The sequence below is a fragment of the Paroedura picta genome, chromosome 10 (genome assembly GCF_049243985.1).
Source record: "Paroedura picta isolate Pp20150507F chromosome 10, Ppicta_v3.0, whole genome shotgun sequence".
Classification (NCBI taxonomy): Eukaryota; Metazoa; Chordata; class Lepidosauria; order Squamata; family Gekkonidae; genus Paroedura; species Paroedura picta.
This window is the reverse complement of record NC_135378.1, coordinates 53,492,141-53,513,982: the sequence shown is the minus strand read 5'-3', so window position 1 is coordinate 53,513,982 and position 21,842 is coordinate 53,492,141. Positions and strand designations below refer to the sequence as shown.

Below are 21,842 nucleotides of genomic sequence, written 5' to 3'. Positions count from 1 at the left end.
ATGTAGCAAACAATTTTCTGTTCATTTTTAGAGCCGGTTCTGTGGCACATGAGGAGAGAAATTGCTCTTGACAAAATTCATGAGTTAAATATACAAACTTGATTGAGGAAATAAGTGTGGTTCAGCCACTAGGTAGCAGTGACCATAAAGTAATTAAACGCAGCATCCTCCCATGGGGATCATACCATAAGGCAATAATTTTACAGTAAACTTCATTTTTAATAACTCAGAAGCCAAAAATAGCCTTAAGGGGAAGGTTAGGAAATTAAAATCCATATAATCAGCACAGAGGCTGTTAAATTATACTTGTCAAGTATGGAAATTCTGCAATATGAATTTTTTAAAAGGTGCTATAGCAAGGTGGAAGCAAGGATATTCAGCTCTAAAATATTCTATTTAATATACAGATATAATCTCATGATTAGGCTGTAAACTTAGAACAGAAAAAAAATTAAATGAATTTGGTATGAGGAAAGTATAACATGTAATGAAAAACTGGGCTGGATCCAGCCAGTTTTTGTACTTAATCTGACCTATTTCCTCGCCTTAGTATAGCCCCCATGTCCTGTGGCTTTTTGTCCTGTGATCCCCAAAATAGCCATTTTGATTGGTCAGAGAGATTCATCCCTGCTCTTTTACCAGTGCAAAAGCTGATTAGATCCAACACACATAAATAATACATTTAGAACATATTTATAAGGGCATTCGGAAAAGGCTTGGTAAGTAATAGTAAATAAAAATCACATTAGTCAACAATCTAATAACTAAAGAACTGACTCTGGGTGTGGTAAGCCAGAGTACAAAATCCCTACTCATATACTGAATTAGACGTTCTCCAGGAAACACGCCTCTTTTTTTGCATAAAAATGAACTCGGGGGCAGAGGGATTTGATCAACAGTAGCATCTGTCATTTTTCATTCATAAACATGTCCTTTTTCTTCCTCTTCCAACTATGATATTGTCACACATCAAAAATTTGGCTCTATGACATTATTAAGGGAATATGCAGCTAATTCTGAGCGAGGGCCCTGTTTCCCAAATAGACATTGCCATCAACTGAGTTCATTTGTCTCCAGAATTATTCAGGGCCTCTCTAAGGAGAGTTACTCCATTCTAAGTCCATTGAAATCAATGAGTTTGGGAAAAAGTACCCATCGTTAGGAGGGCATTGTTTGTCACCTGACAGATCTGATAGAAGAAGGGCTATTTTTCAAACAAAAATGGAGGTGCAGCTGATCAGTATATCAACAAAGATGTTTTACAAGAGCGGCAGGTAATAAATCTAATAAATAAATAAATAAATAATGCTGCAGTTGCCCCTTGAACACCGAACTGGGGGGAATATGTAAAGTCAGTCATGGAAGGGGGCAAGTTGCCTTGGAAGTGTGTAGGGTCTTTTAAATATGTATAGAAGTTGGCTAAAAGCACTCTAATAATGATCTTCAGAAGGGGGACTAGTTTCACAAGGGGGAAAATGCTCTTGAATTGTAAATCTGCATACACAGACAAAATCAATCATACATATGTCAGCTCAGCCATAAAACTTAGAACTAAACTACAAATGACCAGCACCTATGCACCAGCTTGGTATAGTGGTTAAGAGCAGCAGCTTCTAAACTGGCGAGCTGGGTTTGATTCCCCGCTCATCCACATGCAGCCAGCTGGGTGACTTTGGACTGATCATTGCCCTGATAATGTTGTTCTGACCAAGCAGTCCTGTCAGAGCTTTCTCAGCCTCACCTACCTCACAGGATTTCTGTTGTGGGGAGAGGAAGGGAAGGCAATTGTAAGCCACTTTGAGACTCCTTCAGACAGTGGAGAGCCAGGTATAAAAACGAACTCTTCTTCATGAGACCACTAATGTCATATTTAAATTGCTACAAGGCCTATACCCAGATAGAATGCATAGTATGGTTCTTGTTTCTCCTCCCCATGCCTTTTCAGGTGGGCAAATCACTCTTTCAATTTTGCAAGGATAAAATTAAAGGACCACATGTAAGTTACCCTGAGCATCTTTGTGGAAGGGCCTGCTGCACATCAGATAAATGAATTCAGTTGATATACTTGGGTAAGATATCCAGAACTTGGCCACTGTATCAGCTTTAAGGATTCTTCTTCAGAGTTTACACTTTTGACATGCTTTGGGTTATTGGACATGTGGTGTAGTTGAGAAAATGCTGGAAATAATGACAGCACCTTCAGAAAAAGAAAAGCATGGCCAGCAAGCCAGCCCTGTGAGCCTTAGACTGTGGCAAATGCCTCCCTGGCCCAGTTGGAAATCAATAAGACCAGATCAGAAGTGATGTGCTGCCATCAGAGAGCGGGATCCTTTTGACTAGCCAACAGCTGGGAAAGCTGGTGAAGGATAGAGCAATGGCCATGGAGCACACAAAGTCATTTATCAGACCAGAGGAGACAGGAATGCCCATGTACATCTCCAAGGCCAGGAGGGACCTGAGAATCATGGCAGAAGCCCAAGTAATATCAGCAGCAGCACTGGAGGTATGGGAGAAACAAGAGTTGCCTACCTTGTCATTCCAGACTGCAAAGGACTGCTACGAGAGGAAAGGGGCCCCCAAAATAGCTCACAGGCCCTGGCACAAACAGGCTGATGGGGGAAATTACCCATGTGGCCCACAGCCAAGACTCAACAACACTAGACCCACCAGGGCAGTGGGAAGCTGCACCCAGGACTGTCAGGGGCCAAGGGAGTCAGCAGTGTTAAAGAACTGGAGTAAATTAAAGGGCTGCTTACCTTAGAAAGAGACAGAGATCTTAGGGTATGAATGCTGTGTGTACTATAACTGTGGTTCTATTATAAAACAAGTGGCTAAGGAGGAGCCTGGGTGGGCTGCCCCTGTTCCCTGACACGGTAGGTTCCTGGTCTGAGGCCACACTGAGAAGTGACAAAGAGATAGTGATGGAAAACATCAAAACCAAACAGCCTTTAAAAAACATTTTAAGAAAAGACTGGACTTCAAAGTTGCTACATTAATTTTTTTTAAACATCTAATTTATTGCTGGAAACACAGATGTTATTACTGGAGAGTGGCCAGTGTTTTACAGAGACTCTGAAAGTTACTGGTGGTTACTTGGGGGGGGAGGGGGAGCTAGACCAGTGAGACCCAGGAAAATATAAACAAGGATAATCTAACGTAAGGAAAAAAATGGCAGATCCTCTAAAGTGTACTGAGACTTGTAACTGTTTTTTATTGCTTATAAAAAGACAGTTAAATTATATAAGACTTCTGATGAGAAAAGTATTGTTTACCTACAACATGCAAAACATCATGTTTTATATCACCCTGAACATTACGCTAAGGGTAGTTCTGTCAGGCCAATGGCTGAGGCCCAGAAATAATATCCAGAAAACACTGCTCCCCCCCCAGCCTTGAGAGTCCATCCATTAGCCAGTCCCTCCAAGCACTGACTAGCCCCCCTCAGCAAGATTTTAAATTATAAGAGGAGGCAGTATTAAAATGTTTTTAACACCTAAATTTAAATCTATAATTATTTTTAAAGTTTTATACATATGTAATTTGTAGTGAGCCTCTTGTATAGAGCCTCTTGTGGCGCAAAGTGGTAAGGCAGCCGTCTGAAAGCTTTGCCCATGAGGCTGGGAGTTCAATCCCAGCAGCCGGCTCAAGGTCGACTCAGCCTTCCATCCTTCCAAGGTCGGTAAAATGAGTACCCAGCTTGCTGGGGGGTAAACGGTAATGACTGGGGAAGGCACTGGCAAACCACCCCATATTGAGTCTGCCATGAAAACGCTAGAGGGCGTCACCCCAAGGGTCAGACATGACTCGGTGCTTGCACAGGGGAAACCTTTAATTTGTAGTGATTGTTTTAAACTTGAGCCAACCAGGAGAGAACAGGACATAAGAATAAAGTGTTGTTGTTGTTGTAGTTGTAAGGCGGGATTTTTTTTTTACATATCTGCCAAATAAGTAGTTTTAGAAGACATATAAAATATGGACAAGAAAATGTAAAAGGCCAAAAGATTAGGATATAAAAGGCCATCTTCAGCACTTAAACTGAGGCTGCCAAGCAGGGCTGACCACACAGAAGCTCAAGGAAATGGAATGAGGGCTGCTATGTTGGTCTGGAAACTGGCCAAATTGCACAAGATCCTGGTGGGGGAGGGGGTCCATGAATGCCCTCCCAAGTGTTTCTTTCTTTTGCAAAGCAGGTGCATGGGCTCTCAGTTCAGATCCAGATCATGGCACAGGGGGAAGGGGCCCTACAGAGGAACTGCTATTTGCTCTGTTATGGTAAGTGTGGGTAGAAAAAGAACAGTTGTGGGCTTCCTTCACCTTATGTAGTTTGGTCCAGAGAAAGATGGACTCTTTGATTGCATAGCAGGGAGCCAAGAAGTGAGAAGGAGTGATGCAGTGACTGCTTCAAAATGTTCCCATATATTTCATGAGAAGGATAGCATGGTTTCATGCTAGGAGCTGGTGTAACCAGGCAATTGAACTACAGTACAGAGGGCCCTTGGTTCAAGTCTTTCTCCTGTCCAGAATTCATTTGTTGACCCTGGACAAGATTTTTTTTCATTTCACTCCCCCAGCCTCAAACTGTAATAAAAGAATAATATTACCTTCACAACATCTTAAGCACTTTAATAACTATGTAAATTCTTAGTAATATTATTATAAATCATATTGCATGAATAGATGGCCTCTGTTTTCTCCTAGGCAGTGCTATCAAACTGACTTGACTGTCACCTCTGTCTTGCTTCCATAGCCCAAAGGTTTTCTCATCACCACATTGTAGTATCAATAGTAAAACCTCAGGTGCCCAACTGAGCATCAAGTGAATTCCTGACGTTTGTTAGACATAGGGTCCACTCTACCCGGTTTTCCCACTGGTGAAAAGAGGAGGAAGGAGCCTACTTAGACCACCAAGAAAGCTATGCATGGGAATTGTGGGGCCTGCACATACAAAAACTTTGTGGAATAGGGGCAATTGAGAAAGGAAGAAAGGCAATTGAGTGATAGTTAGTGCGAAAGCAGTCTGGATCCAACCTCTGTTTCACCCCAATAATGGCACCTATTGTTTTGGAGAGTCTTTCTGGATATTCAGCTGCTTCCAGGCAGACTGAACAGACATAACAAATTCATACAGATGATATCCATCATGTTTCTTGCAAGGCTATTTGAATTTCTATTTTTAAAACATCCAAGTTTTCTGGAGATTTTAGAGATCTAATATTTCAATACCAAATCACAGTATCAGGCTCTTTATCTTAACTTACACTGGCTGTCACAGAACCATGGTTTCTTTGTCACATTTGAAACTTATAATCAGATCCCCCCCCCCAAGTATTTTTGTTAAGATATAGCATGCTTCTAATAAGCTTGGTTACATTGATATTTAACAGTTAGGCATCTATTTTGTGACTAAGTACTGTATATAGGAAATTAAGTTTTGCTAATAGAGATGATGCATTTCCTAGGAAATGAGCTTTATTTGCATTATCTGAGCCCTACTTTCTTTTTCTAGTTATAGGTTACCTTAAAGCAGGATGGCGTCTTTAATTTATAACACATGATTAGGTTTTCATAAATTGCTACGTTGGATCTGTGTAATTCCTAGTGTCATGTGTTTGTGTATGTTTTAACAAAGATGGATTAACATGAGACAGATTTTTGTTAATGGAATCCATTCCACACAGAAGGTGTTCTTTACAACAAATGGGTAAGATTGCTAAATATAACACAGTTTGAGCTGTGGAAAGATACATTGATGATGTCACACATTACAAACATTATTTGTACTTGCTAGTTTATTTCAAGGGAAATTAGAAGAACAACATCATAATGGTGACTGACTTTTATTAAGGTTTTTTTCCTTTCTCTGTAACTGTAGTTTGTTAGAAAAAGAAATAGCCTCGAGAAGTCTGTCCCTGTTATCCATTTCAAAGATTTGTTGCAAAATTATTTGTATAAAAATACCACTGATACCCCCACTTCACTTATTACTGCCATTGGTTTTTAACGTAAGCCGGTTCTGCACACAGTTACATTATTCATTATGAGAAGCAGGAACTAATCACATATTTTCTAATCTAAGGTCAAAACAAGATGAGACATGAGAGATGAATAATAAGTATCTTCCGCTTTTTATATTGGCATACTGCTTGATGGAAGACTATGAATTTGATCAGAGTGGTGGTGTGGGGAGGGAATGTTTAACCCTTTCCTTATTTTTCATGATCCACATCTCCGATGTTTCCCCCCCACAGGAAAGTGCCCCTCAAGTTGCACCTAACTAATGGCGACCCCTTGGGGTTTTTAAGGCTAGAGAGACAAACAGAGATATTTTGCCATTACCTGCCTTTGAATAGAATCACTAGAGTTCTTTGGTGGTCTTCCACCCTTGTACTAATCAGGGCCAACTCTTAGTTTCTGAGATGTGATGAATTCAGATCAAGGTAGGAGAAATATTTACAGCATTCAGTCTCTTCCTACCCCCCCCCCCAATGAAGGCTAATGAATGAACATGGTGAATTATTTAATTATTTAGCACATATTTATCCCACTTCTCTAAGGAGCTCAAGGCAACTTTACCACAACTCTCTGAGGTAAGTCAGTTGAGCAACCATGACTGATGCAAAGTTTCCCAACAAATGTGATGGTGAACAAGGATTCTAAACCTAGATCTAGTACAACAACCTCCCCAATATTCCGTGTTGGTATTTAATCAGAAAAATGGCCCCCACACAAAAGAATTAAGCATGCCTACCTGCACATACATATCCTCTAATTCAGCTTCAGTGTTGCTTGAATTAGGTATATGAACACATAAATAGTATTTGGTAAATGGTAATCACATTTCTGTGTAGTTTTCTTATTACTGAATTATGCTTAATGAGAACTGGCTTGAGATACTGTGGTTTTTCAATGAAAGAGTACTCCACTAAAGAACTATTTTGCTCAAGTTTATAAAACTGTCACCTACAAGAACAGGCTTTCCTGAAAAGCACAGAACCAAGTTACTTCTTCCCTGTGCAAAAACAACATATAAAATGTGCACAGGTCTGATCACTGAAATTAAGTAAAGGTAAATTAAAACATGTATCATTTCTTATTACTGAGACTGTTAATGGCATTTCAGGGGGTTTACCAATGGACACTGTTCTTATAATCCACATCAGTTCTGCCATGTTTATCAGATATCAGCCTGATAGAATTTGTGCAGCTGTGGTCCCAATACTTAATACTTGACATCTTGGCATCACTAGAGAAGTATAACTCATACCTTGGTGATGTTTGTATTATCTCAGCAATTGTTTACCATCTCAATAGAAGCTCATTAAATATTTGACAAGTCATTTCTCATACTGAATTCAAAGATATATAATCTCATTGCCAAAGGTCTGTATCCAGGAAAAAAACTCATGGCCTCTCTGAGGTTCAGAAGGGCCTCACAAACAAAATCTACATGGTAATAGAAGGTTTTGCAGCAACAAGAGGGAAATCAATTTACAATGCCCACCATTTTGTCCATCAGAAGCCAGTAGTAGAAGGGAGAACAAGGCCTTTGAAGACAGCAAAGAGTAATATTAATTATAGATTCAGATGGGTAGCCATGTTGGTCTGAAGCAGCAAAACAGAGGGGACCAGTCAAATCTTCTGAGGAGGTTGTTCCATAGTGGTGGGAGTGCCACCAAAAAGTTTATCTCTCATGTGCCTACCAAACAAGCTGCTGTGATTAGTGTGATGATCAGGAGGGTCTCTCCCTGTGATCTTAATTCCTAGACAGGAACATAGGAAAGGAGTTGTTCTCTCCCACATTCCCAAGTCATGTAGGGCAGGGGTAGTCAACCTGTGGTCCTCCAGATGTCCATGGACTACAATTCCCATGAGTCCCTGACAGCATTTACTGGCAGGGGCTCATGGGAATTGTAGTCCATGGACATCTGGAGGACCACAGATTGACTACCCCTGATGTAGGGCCTTAAATACAAAACTAGCACACTGAAATTAGGCTTTAAAGCAAGCCTTTGATAGACAATGTACTTAATGTAGTATTGAGGTCACAAGCTCCTGATAGTTGGCCCCAACCAACACTCTAGCCACAGCATTCAACCCTAGCTGGAGCCTCCAAATACTCTTAAGGGTAGCCCCACTGCAGTAGTATAGAAGTAACTAAGACATGGATCACTGTGGCTAGATCTGACTGGTTTAGGATTAGGCACAGCCGTCATATCAGCCAATGCTGGGTGAAAGCAGGCCAAATAAATAAACAAACAAACAAATAAAACCACCGGGGTCATCTGGTTTTCTAAGGTGACCACTGTTTTAAGCAGCTCTCTTGAGCTGCAAGCCTGGCTTTTCAAGTGACCCTATGACCCTATTCAAGACCGGAGAAAACTTGAGTCCCTGATTTGCCTTTCTACTAATCCAGAGAACCTATCTTTTCAGACGTTTGAGCTTAATCCTGATTTAAAAGGTTTAAAAGCGGCAATGTAGTGTTTGCAGACCAAAGGACCATTCATTCGAGAGAAGGTTTTGCACAAATATAACTGACTGAAACTGGAATTTTGATTTCATCATAGGATTCCAGAAGATGGTCAGGATCCAGAGAAACATGAAAGTAGTTCCATGAGCCCCAGAGTCCTTTAGATTTATTTTTTCTTAAATGAAAATGGCCACCTTCCCTTTCCCATCATGGCAAAAGGAATTTCCAGAGGAGTATGTAATGTTGCATAGAGTTCAGCTGCTAAAAGGGGGGGAAATAATCACATTTGGGCTTGGTGATACTTTTGCATGAACTTAAGCAGCCTTTTGGATTCCAGCCAGTGGCATTTAATAGGAAGGAAGGAAGGCAAACAGGCAGTCTGGCCCCTATCCAGAGATCTCCCTCTTCCCCCACCCATACATAGTTGGCACTTTCTGCTCTGTCAGTGATGATCGCTTGGGAGAAATGAAGAAGAGTTTCTAGGCAGCATCAGTATTCCCAGCCCCCCCCCCCCAAAAAAAAACAAGCAATTAACCCTCTGAAACCGGTCCATGAAGCCAGTTGTTCAGCAGTGCATGTATAAAAGAAATGATCCAGAAGGGTAACCCATACATATTGTTCTTGCTGGATTGGTACAAGAAACTGCTAAAATCGTTATGCATGTTGTTTCTTCTCTCCATTTTGTTGTTAGGATAGACTATAAATGAAGTAAAGATACAATTTCCCATTTTAAAAACCATCCTATAAACATTTTCCCTGCTGTCTGTAAGTTATTAAGTACCTCAGACGAACATTAATAACTATTTGTCTCTCTATTAAATGATATGACTTTATTACCACTCTAGTTTACATTATTTACTATTGGCTTAGCATTCTGAATGTTATCAAGGGGGTCATAGGAACTCAATTTCTGTATGTTATTTTAGTAACACATACCTTTTAAATTGTTGATGTGAACATTATATAAATAGAAACTCTATAAATCTTTTTTAAATGTGCCATTTAAAAAAAGTATGACCTTTAAAGTCACAACAATCTGTTGCATAACTCTGCAGGGGAAGTCACATGGCCAAAACCTCATATTTCCTTAAATTTATGATTGTTTCTTGGTGGTCCAAATCACTTTTTTAAAGTTCCTTTCATAGTAGTACTCTTGCTAAATTGTTTAATGTTTGCTCTAATAAAGGTCAGCACAAGTTCTTATTTAGATTTACAATGGGAAATATATAATCTCATATAGTAATGAAACCTCAAGCAATGAAGTCAGGGATTTCCAGTGTTATGTTTCATTCTAATGATGTGAAGATAATGCCTTTAGCTGCATGACCACCATATTAGCCACAGATCATAAAAGAATCTTTATGGAAACAAGAGGTCAGAAATCATGTGTTTCTTACTCTAGTCAAGCATTTTCTATATTAGCAATAGTTGGTTGGTACTATATATATATAGCCATCGTCATATGGGTTTATGCTTCTGGGCCACAGAATTAAATAAAAGAGCCTTAATCCTAGGTTTATGGCACCAACCCATAAATGCTGAGGATAGACCATTAAATAACTATCATTGCAGTTTGTAAGTACCATGATGCAGGGCCAATTTAAACCACTACTCTGCACCAAGCACCCTCCTTCTATGTTACAGCTCTCCTGCAGAATCCAGAGGACTGATTCAAGGCCGAACACAAGGGGAAACATATGTCTTCTCTTTCATTTTGTTGCCATCTCAGCAGGATTCAAGCTGGGTGCAGACAAAGCACCTTCCTATGCAGCCCAACGTGGATGGGCACCTGCCATAGCCTCCTCCCACAATGTCCCAGTTTGTGGCCATTTTAGATTGCTTGGTGGTTAACTGCACCCCACCACCACCACCACCGTGTCTGCATTGTTTTTGTTATGGCAAAATTGCATACTTAAATTTAATATTTCGCTGTAATAAATCCAGACTTGAGAAGGAAGAACGATACACTCTGAAACACATTTGTTTGGGAAATTCGTTTATACAGTTGGGGAGGGAGGAGAAAACAAAAATGATCACCATATTAGCCTACATTCTATGTTCGTATGAAACTAATATTGCAAATTTAATCTAAGCCTTAATTCCTGTAATTTGTATTCCCATTTATGTGTCCTTGCTTTGTTCTCAAATCAAAGCTGATATATGCCATTGTGTATGGGTGCTTCCACGCACTGAAACACTCACATGTACCCACAGAAGAAAAGACTTGAAAGAAGAACAGTGCCCTGCACATTCAAGGTGTTTATGCCACTACAATGTCAATGTCCCCATTGCAGTAATTTCTTGGGGCATTTAAGCCAATCCATCCATTTATTGACTGATGCCTTATAATACCATTGCTATTTGTAATAATAAACATACTTTTCATCCACTTAAGCTAGGTGAAACACAGAAGGAACTAATTTTCTATATGGAAATTTCTTAAATGTTTATAATTGTTTTCCAAACCTGAAAGGACCCTGAGTAGCTAGTACTTGCTTGGTGGGGGAATTTACATTTTCTTATAGCTACACGTAAGTTTATGCAGTGAGGCAAATAGCTGTTGTTAAAATATAATGGAGGAGAGGAGAACAATGTGAGCCATTCCGCACAAGGACCAATTTTGCTGAATGTTTGCAGTATGCAGAAACGCTATATTTAATAGTGAAGTTTCGTCATTCAGCACACCTTTAATTCTAGTGGAATATTGAAGTCCCAGTAGCGTTGTATTAATTCCACACATGTTCCTGGTCTTGCTGGAATCGCAACAAAGGAAGCGATATTTTTCCATGCTTCTTCCCACCCCTGGCCATCAATCCAACAGAACAGCCAAGGAACTGTTGTGTTCGTGCTCCCAAACAGCCAAGGAACTGTTGTGTTCGTGCTCCCCTTTCACTTTAAAAACTGTTTTTTAAAAACCCATCAGTTGCAACGAATATTAGTTCATTCATTGTCTCAGAAAGACCTTTCTTGCTGGCGTAGGAGCTGGTGCTTAATTGTTTACACACTCTTCAAGTAACCCCCCCCCCCGATGGGTGCAATTTGTGGCCAAAATTATGGACAGTGTCAAATAGGGGGCTGTATTGTGCTTGGGAATTTTAAAGACACTTGCAGGGAGCTTTGTTTTACTGTTAAGCACTCCTGTGGAGGGACTTTAGCTGGAGAAGCCTCGCTTGTTCATTGCTTTTGCCGGTCTAAGGGGAAAAAATGGCGATCGTGTCTCCGGAAGCTCGGGGGCGAGAGTGAGGGAGGGACATTCTTTCTACCGCTAAATTGAGAATGCACATGTCTTTTTCGGATGTGTTGCAGGTTGTTCTCAAGAGTCTAGCGGTTTTTTTAGGGGGAATCCACTTTTCTGGATTTCCGGGAAAGCGCTACAACGAAGCGATTTTTGCGGGAGTGTTGCAGGAGTGTTGCAGATTGTATACGACGTCATGTGGAATGTTGAATTAATAGTGTTTATCAAAGGTAAGACTTCTGCTCCATTTAAGTTGTGCGGAATGGCCCTGTAAATTGCTTTCAATTCACATTGGGTAGAAGTACAGGTGATAAAGTGAACAAATAATCTAATTCCCAGTGCACGTCTGTTTGTAGTGACCATGTGGCAGATACAAGGACTTATAAACTGGCTCTATGGTCTCCCCTAGATAGAGCTCTGCCTATTTGCCTTCTCTGCATATAAATTATGAAGCAATCAGCTGGAAAGTTATGGGGGGGGGTATTATTTCTTGTGAACAGTCATGCTTTGGCAGACAGGAACAATTTGGTGAATTCACTGAATAGGGTCTTATCCTCGGTAGGATGCATTGGGTCTCCTTTCTTGTTTACTGGGCACTGACTTTATCCCCTGTGCTGCGGAAGCAGCAGTAATTAATACTATTCCAGCATCAGGTTTTGCACATTCTCACATAATGTAGCAAACTCACTTGTGTTATATAGCAAATGATTGCAGGGTGGCCCTGCAGAACATTTCACCAAAACCGAACCATTGCTTGGGGGGAGGGCACAATTAAGTAGAAATGCAGATCTGCCATTAAAGATATTATGTTCTGTCAGGGGGAGAATGGCTTAAGTCAAGTGAGACAGAATTTATGTACTTCAGCTTAACTGCTACTTTCCTTGTTAAAATAATTCAATTTGCACGGAGCAGTGACTAAAGTACAAAGACAATTGGGCAGTGAATCATCTTTGTCTGTATACCAATAAAAATCACTGAACTGAAATCATCTTTGTTGATCTTCTCTGAACACCTTCTAAGTCATTTACATCCTTCTCAGAATGTAGGGACTGAGGCTGAACTTCGGTGCATAAGTGGGAATTAAGTAGTAGTGAAAAGGATTTTGAGTCCTATACCTCAAACAAATCACAGTGCTTGCAAGCAACTGTTTGATGGACAAATCAAGCAGTGTCTGACACAGCAGAAAGCTAAATGATAATATGCAGCAAAGTTAATTTTGCCCATCACAATTTATAATGGCATCTTACTCATTTTCAGTCTGGTCATATCATTCTTTGACAATAAATGTGTTTCAGTGCTCAACATTAAGCAAATAACCAGTGTTCCTGCTTACAGTAGAATGTACCATGTACCCAGGTTGCAGTAGTGCCTTGCAAATTACAGTCAGTGCTAGATCTAAAGCCCATTGCATGATAAAATACATTGGGCGCTAGCATGGCTCCGGGCCCCTTGCAGCTGGCTGCCCCCCCCCAAGTCTGCAGCATCAAAGGTGAAGCGTTTGGGGTGGAGGTGCCGCTGAGTGGGCCGTGGTGCCTGGGGAGCGTTCCCCGGGCCCTTACCCCCCTCATCGGGCAGTAAAATCAAGGCATGCCACATGGACCTTGGAGCGGGGTCCACGTGGGTGAGGTAGCGTACCACGGCGCTCACTGCCCCCTGCCGTACAGAGTTACCTGTGTCCGCTCCATGTGGGGACGTGGGCAGCATCCATCGGTGGGTGGGGGTGGGTGGGGGTGGAGTCTGGGCGCGGCTCCGGGGCAGGCCATGCAGGCGTTTCTCGCCGCAGGCCCGTCCTTGTTGCCGGAAGTGGGAGGGCACAGTGTAGTGGCTGCGGCAGCTCCTGGGGACGGACTCGGCATGCAGCTCATGGAGATGGGGCAGGGGGAGTGAGGTGCTGCAGCATCCGGTGCGGCAAGCTCTCCTTTGGGATTCCTCGGGGTGGGCTGCTCATCCTTGGGCAAGAGTGCAGGCATGCAGGCAGTGGGGTCTGGAGCTGCAGCCACTCACCTGACTGGCTGGTTGGCTGGGAAGGCTGTCAGTCTGGGTGAGGGGCCAATCACCGTTGGCCCCAATCCTGGACAGGTAAGGCCTACAGTGGCCTTACTGTTTTATTTAAGAGGAACAGCTTCTCCATATAAAGTGGTGGTGGTAGTGAAGAAAAATGAGTTTATTTTTAATTAACCAATCCCAGCATTTGTGCATCCATTTTATATAAGCATTGTCAAACTTGCCATGTTCTCTCTCACATGCACACTCTGTTTCTAACTCCCTGTAGAAAAGCTGTAATACACAATAGATTTCAAAGTCTTGCAGGCTCTGTGTTTATATAAGACCCATTATGCACGGGGGTTTTAGCGCACATTCGGGGTGGAATGGCGGCGACTAAAATCACCGTTAACGCACGGAGCCGGCTGCAACCGGCCGCAGCTTCGGTGCATGCCGCCGAAAAAGCCGTGTCAGTGAAACGCGGAAGAAAGCGCAGCTTCCGGGTGAGCGGGGCGCAACCAGAAGCGGCGCCCGGATCGGCGCATGCATAATCGGTTACTCTGGGTTTTGCCGCCGTTGCGCCCCGCCTCGTGTATAACCGGTATGCGTCGCGTCTTCCCCCTCCGCGTTTTCCATGTGACCCGAAATCGCCGTTTTGGCGGCCGTGCATAATGGGCCCAAGTGACAGATTATTGTTTTTAACAGTTTGAGGATATCTTAACACTGTGGTTAAGATTTTTCTTTTTTAAATGCCTTAAGTTTATTTTTTTTATCTCTGATGGAATTTGTGATGACTTGTTGAAATATACTGTTTAGATAGATAGATAGATAGATAGATAGATAGATAGATAGATAGATAGATAGATAGATAGATAGATAGATAGATAGATAGATAGATAGATAGATAGATAGATAGATAGATAGATATGGAAATTTATTGGAAGAGGTGTAGTTATTGACATAACATTCTTACAGATTAGTATAATTCTGTAGCTAAAATAGTTTATGCACTGGGAACTTCACTGGCCCAGCCCTCGTGCAGGAGTATAAATCGGGGGCGGATGAGGCACACCAGGCCAAATACTCCCTTTTGTGGGTGCAGGAAGAAGTGGGGCAACCTGCCACAACTAAAACTCCAGCCTGCAGCCCAGCATGAAACCTCCAGTGCATAAACGGTCACTGTTTTGAATCCTACTCCACAGTTTCATGCCCTGCAGCATCTCACTGAGAGAAAAATATAGGCACACAAGTTAAATCAACATAGGGTTCACGGTATGATTATAAGCAAATAATTCACTTCGCAACTACCAAAATAACAGTTTTACATTTTAGACATTTGAAGTGTCTGTGCTTTGTCACTTCATGAATGATCTCATCAAATCTCAGAAGCAAAGCAAAACCAGTACTGATCAGTATTTCAGATGGGAGGCTACCAAGGAATACTAGGGTTGTGGCATGAAGGCAAACCACACCTGAATGTCTTCTGCATTGACTAATACAAGATATGCCAGTTCAACTCATTTGAACAGTAAACCACCACAGCCACATACTTCTCTTTTTCCCTAGCTGTCTTCTCCCTGTTACCTCGGATGTGGTTGAAGGGGGCCTTAAGAATCTTGCCTGTTGTAATAGTTCACTTCCAGGCAGAAGCCTCCCCAATGAGGCTGCTGGATATCTTGCTATAGCAAGAGACCTCCTGCCTTCATCCCCCTCCCTCACAACTCCTGCTGCTGTTTGGTAGACCAGCGGGGGGGGGGGGAGGATATAGAAAAAATCACTATCATGTAAAGGTCATTATGTCATTACTGAGGCAAACGCAGAAGTGACTCGCACTATTCTAGAACAGTGTGGCATCACTTCTGTATTCTCTCTGGAAATGACAACACATGGCTGGTGCAAAAATGCCCTACTACATCTCCATATCTCCCGTATATTACCAGGTGCCAGTCAAGAGGGGGAACCCTGCTGCCTACCTACCTTCTTTTTGTATTTTTGCATACACAGGCCAAGTTACATTCAAGTGCACTATGACCCAAATCATAAAGACACATAAATATAAGGAGCTCTTTTGCACTGAGTTTACAGATGAAGATGTCACAGGGCCAGAGTTAACCAGATATATGCCAAACATGGCTAAAGTTTGAGCAAGGAGCCTGGAAAGCGCTTCCATTTATTCATACAGATCACTTTCTCATTAGACTTTTGTCGTGTAAAAGAAAATGCAGTTTGCATTCTAAACAGACTTGATTTTTTAATAGTTTTACTGTTGGAAAATTAAGCTGAATATATTAAAATGTGAATAAGTCAACATTTTTCTGCTGTTTCTAAGAATAATTTAATTTTTAAAAGCTGTAATCCATGGGTTTCTAAATGATTCCAAGTCACTAGCTGATTACCACGGAATGTCAAAAGTTCATTATTTTATTGGTAAAAATACATATCCTTCATATACTTATTAAGACAGATAAGAATGCCATACAATAGCAGCTCTTGACTTTTAGTAATTTTCACAATGGCATTCTTGAGATTAGAAGAGTTGGGAATCATGTGGAAACAAAAAGTATGAATAAAATGTACATGATGAATAAACACAAGGGTTCGCAGCAACCTGGTAAATTTGGAGTAATCGTGGTTCGGATAATTGGTGTTCCGCTGTACTTTCTTTAGGGAAACTGAAAGCAGCATCTTATAGCAACTTGGAAGCAGCTGTGTGCTGGTTTTGTTTATGAAATGAGAAAGAGGATGGATGTTTTACCCAAGCTTTCATCCAGGATGCTGCTAATTGGAGAAGTACTTATGTTGCCATTGAAAGTACAATGTAATAGACTGTGGCTGAGATCCAAAAGGTTGTACAGGAAATGTATTGGAGCTTCTAAGAGGCTTTTTCTGAAAGCAGCCCTCCCTGCTGTCAGACAAGCTACACCCAAAACTTTGGAAGTTTGGGAGTGGTCTTTGCCGGTGGCCTCTGATGTACAATAGGAAGTGAAAAATCATGGGAGGGAGGCATGAATAACCAAGGAAGTCACCAATGTTTTCATGGAAGTGGTTCCATGATTCAGAGATCTTAGTTCTTACACTTGAAATTTAAATGTTATTTTAAAATATAGCAAAAGAGTTAATATTCTGCAAAATGTATTTAACAGCATATAAAGCTGCCTTATTTTGAGTCAGATTATTTGTCTGTCAAACTCAACATTGTCTACTTTGACTGGCAATGGACATACACCATCTGTGTACCAACTGGGAGCCAGTTTGGTGTAGTGGTTAGGAGTGCGGACTTCTAATCTGGTGAGCCAGATTCGATTCTGCGCTCCCCCACATGCAACCAGCTGGGTGACCTTGGGCTCGCCACGGCACTGAGAAAGCTGTTCTGACCGAGCAGTGATATCAGGGCTCTCTCAGCCTCACCCACCCCACAGGGTGTCTGTTGTGAGGAGAGGAATGGGAAGGCGACTGTAAGCCGCTTTGAGCCTCCTTCGGGTAGGGAAAAGCGGCATATAAGAACCAACTCTTCTTCTTCTTCATCTATTGTATGAGATCTATTAATGGGGGGATGTGGGCTGAACCTCTTTCTGCATGCAATGTATATGCTTTACAACTGAGCCACACTCACTCCTGTACAAGGTAGCTAATGTTCCACAAGCCGCTGCCTGGAGTTACATAAAGCATATTGGGTACAATTCAGCCCAAACTTAAAGGCCTACTGACACCAGTGCATAATGGGTTATATATTCTGCCTCTGTTGAAATGAGAGAAGTGGACGTTTCCTCATCTTCCCCATCCCCCATCTGCCTTCCATGACCCAGGAGTTCCAAAGATAAGGCAGACTATAAATCTCAGAATAAATAAAAATAAAATCCTGTAAGAGAGGAGCCACATGGATTAGGGGTGGCTACAGTAATGAGAGGAATTATGTAAAATTTGCCTTTCTACCTATCAGTGGAACAGCTGTAAAATTCCACCTAGTATGATATCAATGAGGAATGAGCAACTTTGGCTAGATTCCACTTCACACTCCATTTCATGTATGTTCAAGATGGTCCAGCTTTTTCTATAATAAGCTGTTGAGTATATTAGTACAGCTAAACTCAGAATAACAGAAATTCTGTACATTGGGGGGTAGAAAAGGATAGTCAGCTAAATATTTCCTTGTCCAGAAAGTGCTCAATTAATTCAGAAGCATGAAAGTATTTTGTAAGGGCCACCAAGGCCACCAGGATTAAGCATTCTTGATCCCATCCGTGGTTGTAGCTCTGTATTCTCTAACTTGGAAGTTCACTGCATTGAACTCACCGGAGACAAACTTAATGAAATAGTTTTGGAACTGGGTTGTTTGTGATGGATCATGGCCACAGTAAACATGTGAAGTAAATTGTACTGTTGTAAAAAATAGTTTATTTCCAGGCCATAGCTTTTCACTAAAATATTGCAAAATTTCCCAGTGACAAAAAAACCACACACATAATAGTTTACTGTACTGTAGTTTTGATCATTTTTTGAGCTTAACTTCTGCTATTATTTTATATTTATTTGCATATTGTATCACAGTCTATAATCAGGAGACTCTGTTGAAAAATTCATCTCTGGCATTCTGGTTCGGGGGTGCTTTTCGGGGTTTGGCGCATTAGGTCTCTCACCTCTTATTTTGTGGTCTTCTCTGCATTGTGTTGCTGGTATTTGTATTGTCACAGCAGTGAAATTGATGCTAAACACGTAACTGTGCTAATCTGTGTGGCTAACATAAAGAATGAAAGAAAGATGTTGGGTTATTTTCTGTTTTTGTTTTTTGAAATAATAAAAACCTTTGCACGGTGATCCCCCACGCCAAAAAAAGAAAGAAATGATGCTTTGAGGCGGTGAGATTGGGGGCAGCTTATTACCTACTACAGTATGCTAGCAATGATGAACAGACCACCATCGTTGTGACAAGTGATGTAGCTGCCTCCAGGGTAAAACAAAGGCTTACATATTATACAAGCAGTTGAACTGTTTTCTAAACATATTGCCAAGACAGTGGGAGTTGGCACTGTGTTTTAGGACTTGGATACTTGGGTTTGAAGTGACTGCTGATTATAGACCTTTTTTATTTGCCTTCTGCACACAAGCAACCTAGTAATCCAGCAAAGAATTCTTCACAGCACTTAAACTTGTCTTCATGGCTTCCCAAAGATTACACTCACAAATCACTCCATAAAAGCTGAGTAAGGAGGCTTGTGTACCGATAGCTTCACAAAACAATTGTCCTAGTCCAGTTCTGAAGACCTCCCCCTCCCCTATCCAAATGAAATGTTTTATAATCCTTTTTTGTGCTGTAGTCAGAAAAGGAAGAAAGGAAGGAAGAAAGGAGCCGGGTAAAGATTACCCAAAAGAAAAAAAGAAACTTTTGGGGGTTCCCTCTTAAACACAATAAAGAACATAATTAACTTCACAATTCTTTGTGTTTTTCATTTGACTGCAGGGTGGAGATGAAAGAGGGCTGTTAAGCCTGGCATTCCATCCCAATTACAAAAAAAATGGAAAGCTGTATGTGTCTTATACCACCAACCAAGAACGATGGGCTATTGGGCCTCATGACCATATCCTTAGGGTTGTAGAATACACTGTGTCCAGGTATGATATTTATGTCCAATTTCTACAATGATTGTCATGTATAATTAGCAAATACATAATATATTTTCTGGGTATCATCCCAGGACCAAAACAGCAAACTTCACCTTTCTTTTTCCCCATATCATGCTTTTAAACATGGTCCCTCTTGAATTAGAAGTTGCTTTAAGATTGCATCAATGATAACTTTAGAGACCAGTGGTATACGACTTTAGGGCCTTCTGTACATCTTTCAATTCAAATAATTTCATAATTGTGTACATTTTTCTGAATGATACACAATCGTACATGCGAGATACATGATTTTAGCTCCTAAAAAAGTCAAACTACCATTTTTGGAATTAAGAAGTTTGCCTTTTGACTGACGCATATTCAGAGGTTTGGCTGGCGAATACTCTCATGCTCTATAAAATAATGACACTAGGGCCACAGAAATAGTTTCAAGAGTTGTGGCAGTTGCTGATGGCTATACTGGCTCATAAGCTTTCCCCATTTGCCTTAGCTGGAGAATTTGCAACCATATTGCATGTGATTGATTACTATTATTTCAAGCTGCATCAGCCTGTTATGGTTGCCCCAGGCAGCCTTGTCTCTTGAATGAGACTATTTCAAAAAATGGTTCAGTGGTATTTCTAACATTTTTCAGGGCTGCTATCATTTATGTCATTCCTACATAACTGTGATAATACTGTGTGTGAGTGGGGGGGGACCATAGAGGCATTCAGAATACAATGAAATACTAAAACCCTTGTCACTAGATGTCTGGTACTACAGGAAAGACAATATAAAGCTCAGATAGGTCTTTTAGGCCCAGGAAACATCATCTTCCATCTCAAATGAATGACAGCAAGCATATCCTAAATATTCTACTTCACAAAGTGTGACATAGTAATTTTGCAACAACTTATCAAGAACCTTCCATTCTTTTCATTGTGGGACAGAGATAAAATGAATTATACATCATTTGATCAGAAATACATTGCTGAGATTAATTCTGATTTATGTGTATATATGTGTTTGTGTGCGTGTGTGTTGCAGAAAAAACCCACACCAGGTTGATATGAGAACAGCAAAAGTTTTTCTAGAAGTAGCTGAGCTACATAGAAAACACCTTGGAGGACAACTGTTGTTTGGCCCTGATGGATTTTTATACATATTCCTTGGTGATGGAATGATCACTATTGACGATATGGAGGAGATGGATGGTTTAAGGTACAAAAATTCAAGTGGTTTTAATTTTAATTTTCTCCTTCATTTTTTCCTTAGAAAATAATTGAAACAGTAATGTTTATTTGGCCACTAACAAAATCAATATTTATAAAAAGAACCAAATCCTACTCCCTATATTCACCACATTCACATTCTCACTGAATTAAAGCCAATCTACATGTGGCTCTAGAGTTCTGTGACCAGAACTTCAGACATATTAATTAACCCAAATTTGACAGGGGAGGATTGAGTCCAGTATGAATTGGGCCTGTGGGCAGTAGGGAAAGGAGGTAAACTCTCCACCTTGGGCATAGACTGGTACTCATGTTATGTCATGAATAGTTTCCCATTTGGGAAATCCTTCCATGATCATCAAGAAACCCCAGGATTTCACAAAACCATAGTTAAGATAGCCTGCTCTAAGTGCTGTCTCCTTACTCATCAGCATTCCCTTAACACAGGCCAGGAAGAGGCTGAGCTGACGTCAGCATTGTGCATCTCCAGGGATTTGTCCCACTGATGTGCAAGTGCTGGCCTGCCTTATCCCTCCTGTGCATAATCGGTCTGAGTGATTTTCTAGAGCTCTTTGATGCTATGTGCATGAACACTGTTGAGTAACAATTGTTTTTAAAATCAATTGTGTTATCCTCCAACTTTCTCAGTGATTTTACAGGTTCTGTGTTGCGCCTGGATGTAGATACTGATTCCTGCAACGTGCCTTATTCCATACCACGGAGCAACCCACACTTTAACAGCACCAATCAGCCTCCTGAAATTTTTGCTCACGGACTCCACAATCCAGGCAGGTGAGGAGGTTGCTTTTCTTTTTCAGCATGAGCAGAAACTAGCCAGGCTCTTCGCACACATCTAAATATATAGTAGGAATAAAAGCCCTTATTTGTTTAGTACGTTCATCCATCAAGCTCAGGGTGATGTTCACGAATCTTCACTATAGCCTAGTTCATCATCATTCTAGCAATTGGAATTTGAACCTAAATCTCTAATTACTAACCACTGGTTCTCATTCTCTCATATTGTTCTGGGAGCAAATGTGTATTAAGACATTTGGTGAACTGAAGGGTTGTAGCAAAGGGGAGGGCTAGCTGTCCCTGCTCCTGAGCTTTACATTTTTCTAAAGATCTGAACAGGACCCAATGCATGCTGTCCAAATTAGCAGAGGAGCACAACTTGGACACTAATAATAATTTAAAAACTGCTGGACAAAATGGTCTGCAGGTCTGATCAAGCAGGGATCTTCTTAAATTTACTGAATTACTATGCTATCCTGTTTCCTGCAACATTCAACAAACCATACACAAATGCATATTGTAATACACTTCT

At 41.0% G+C, this 21,842-nt stretch overlaps 1 protein-coding gene across 2 annotated transcripts in view; it reads left to right on the top strand.

Annotated features, from left to right (window-relative positions):
- HHIP (hedgehog interacting protein) overlaps window positions 1-21,842 on the top strand; it is a 94,217-nt gene that overhangs the window by 51,479 nt on the left and 20,896 nt on the right. For both annotated transcript variants that reach the window (XM_077300198.1, XM_077300199.1), the window contains exons 5-7: window positions 19,144-19,295; window positions 20,331-20,504; window positions 21,164-21,307. In XM_077300198.1, coding sequence (XP_077156313.1) covers window positions 19,144-19,295; window positions 20,331-20,504; window positions 21,164-21,307 — 470 coding nt within the window. The remainder of the gene's footprint in view (window positions 1-19,143; window positions 19,296-20,330; window positions 20,505-21,163; window positions 21,308-21,842) is intronic.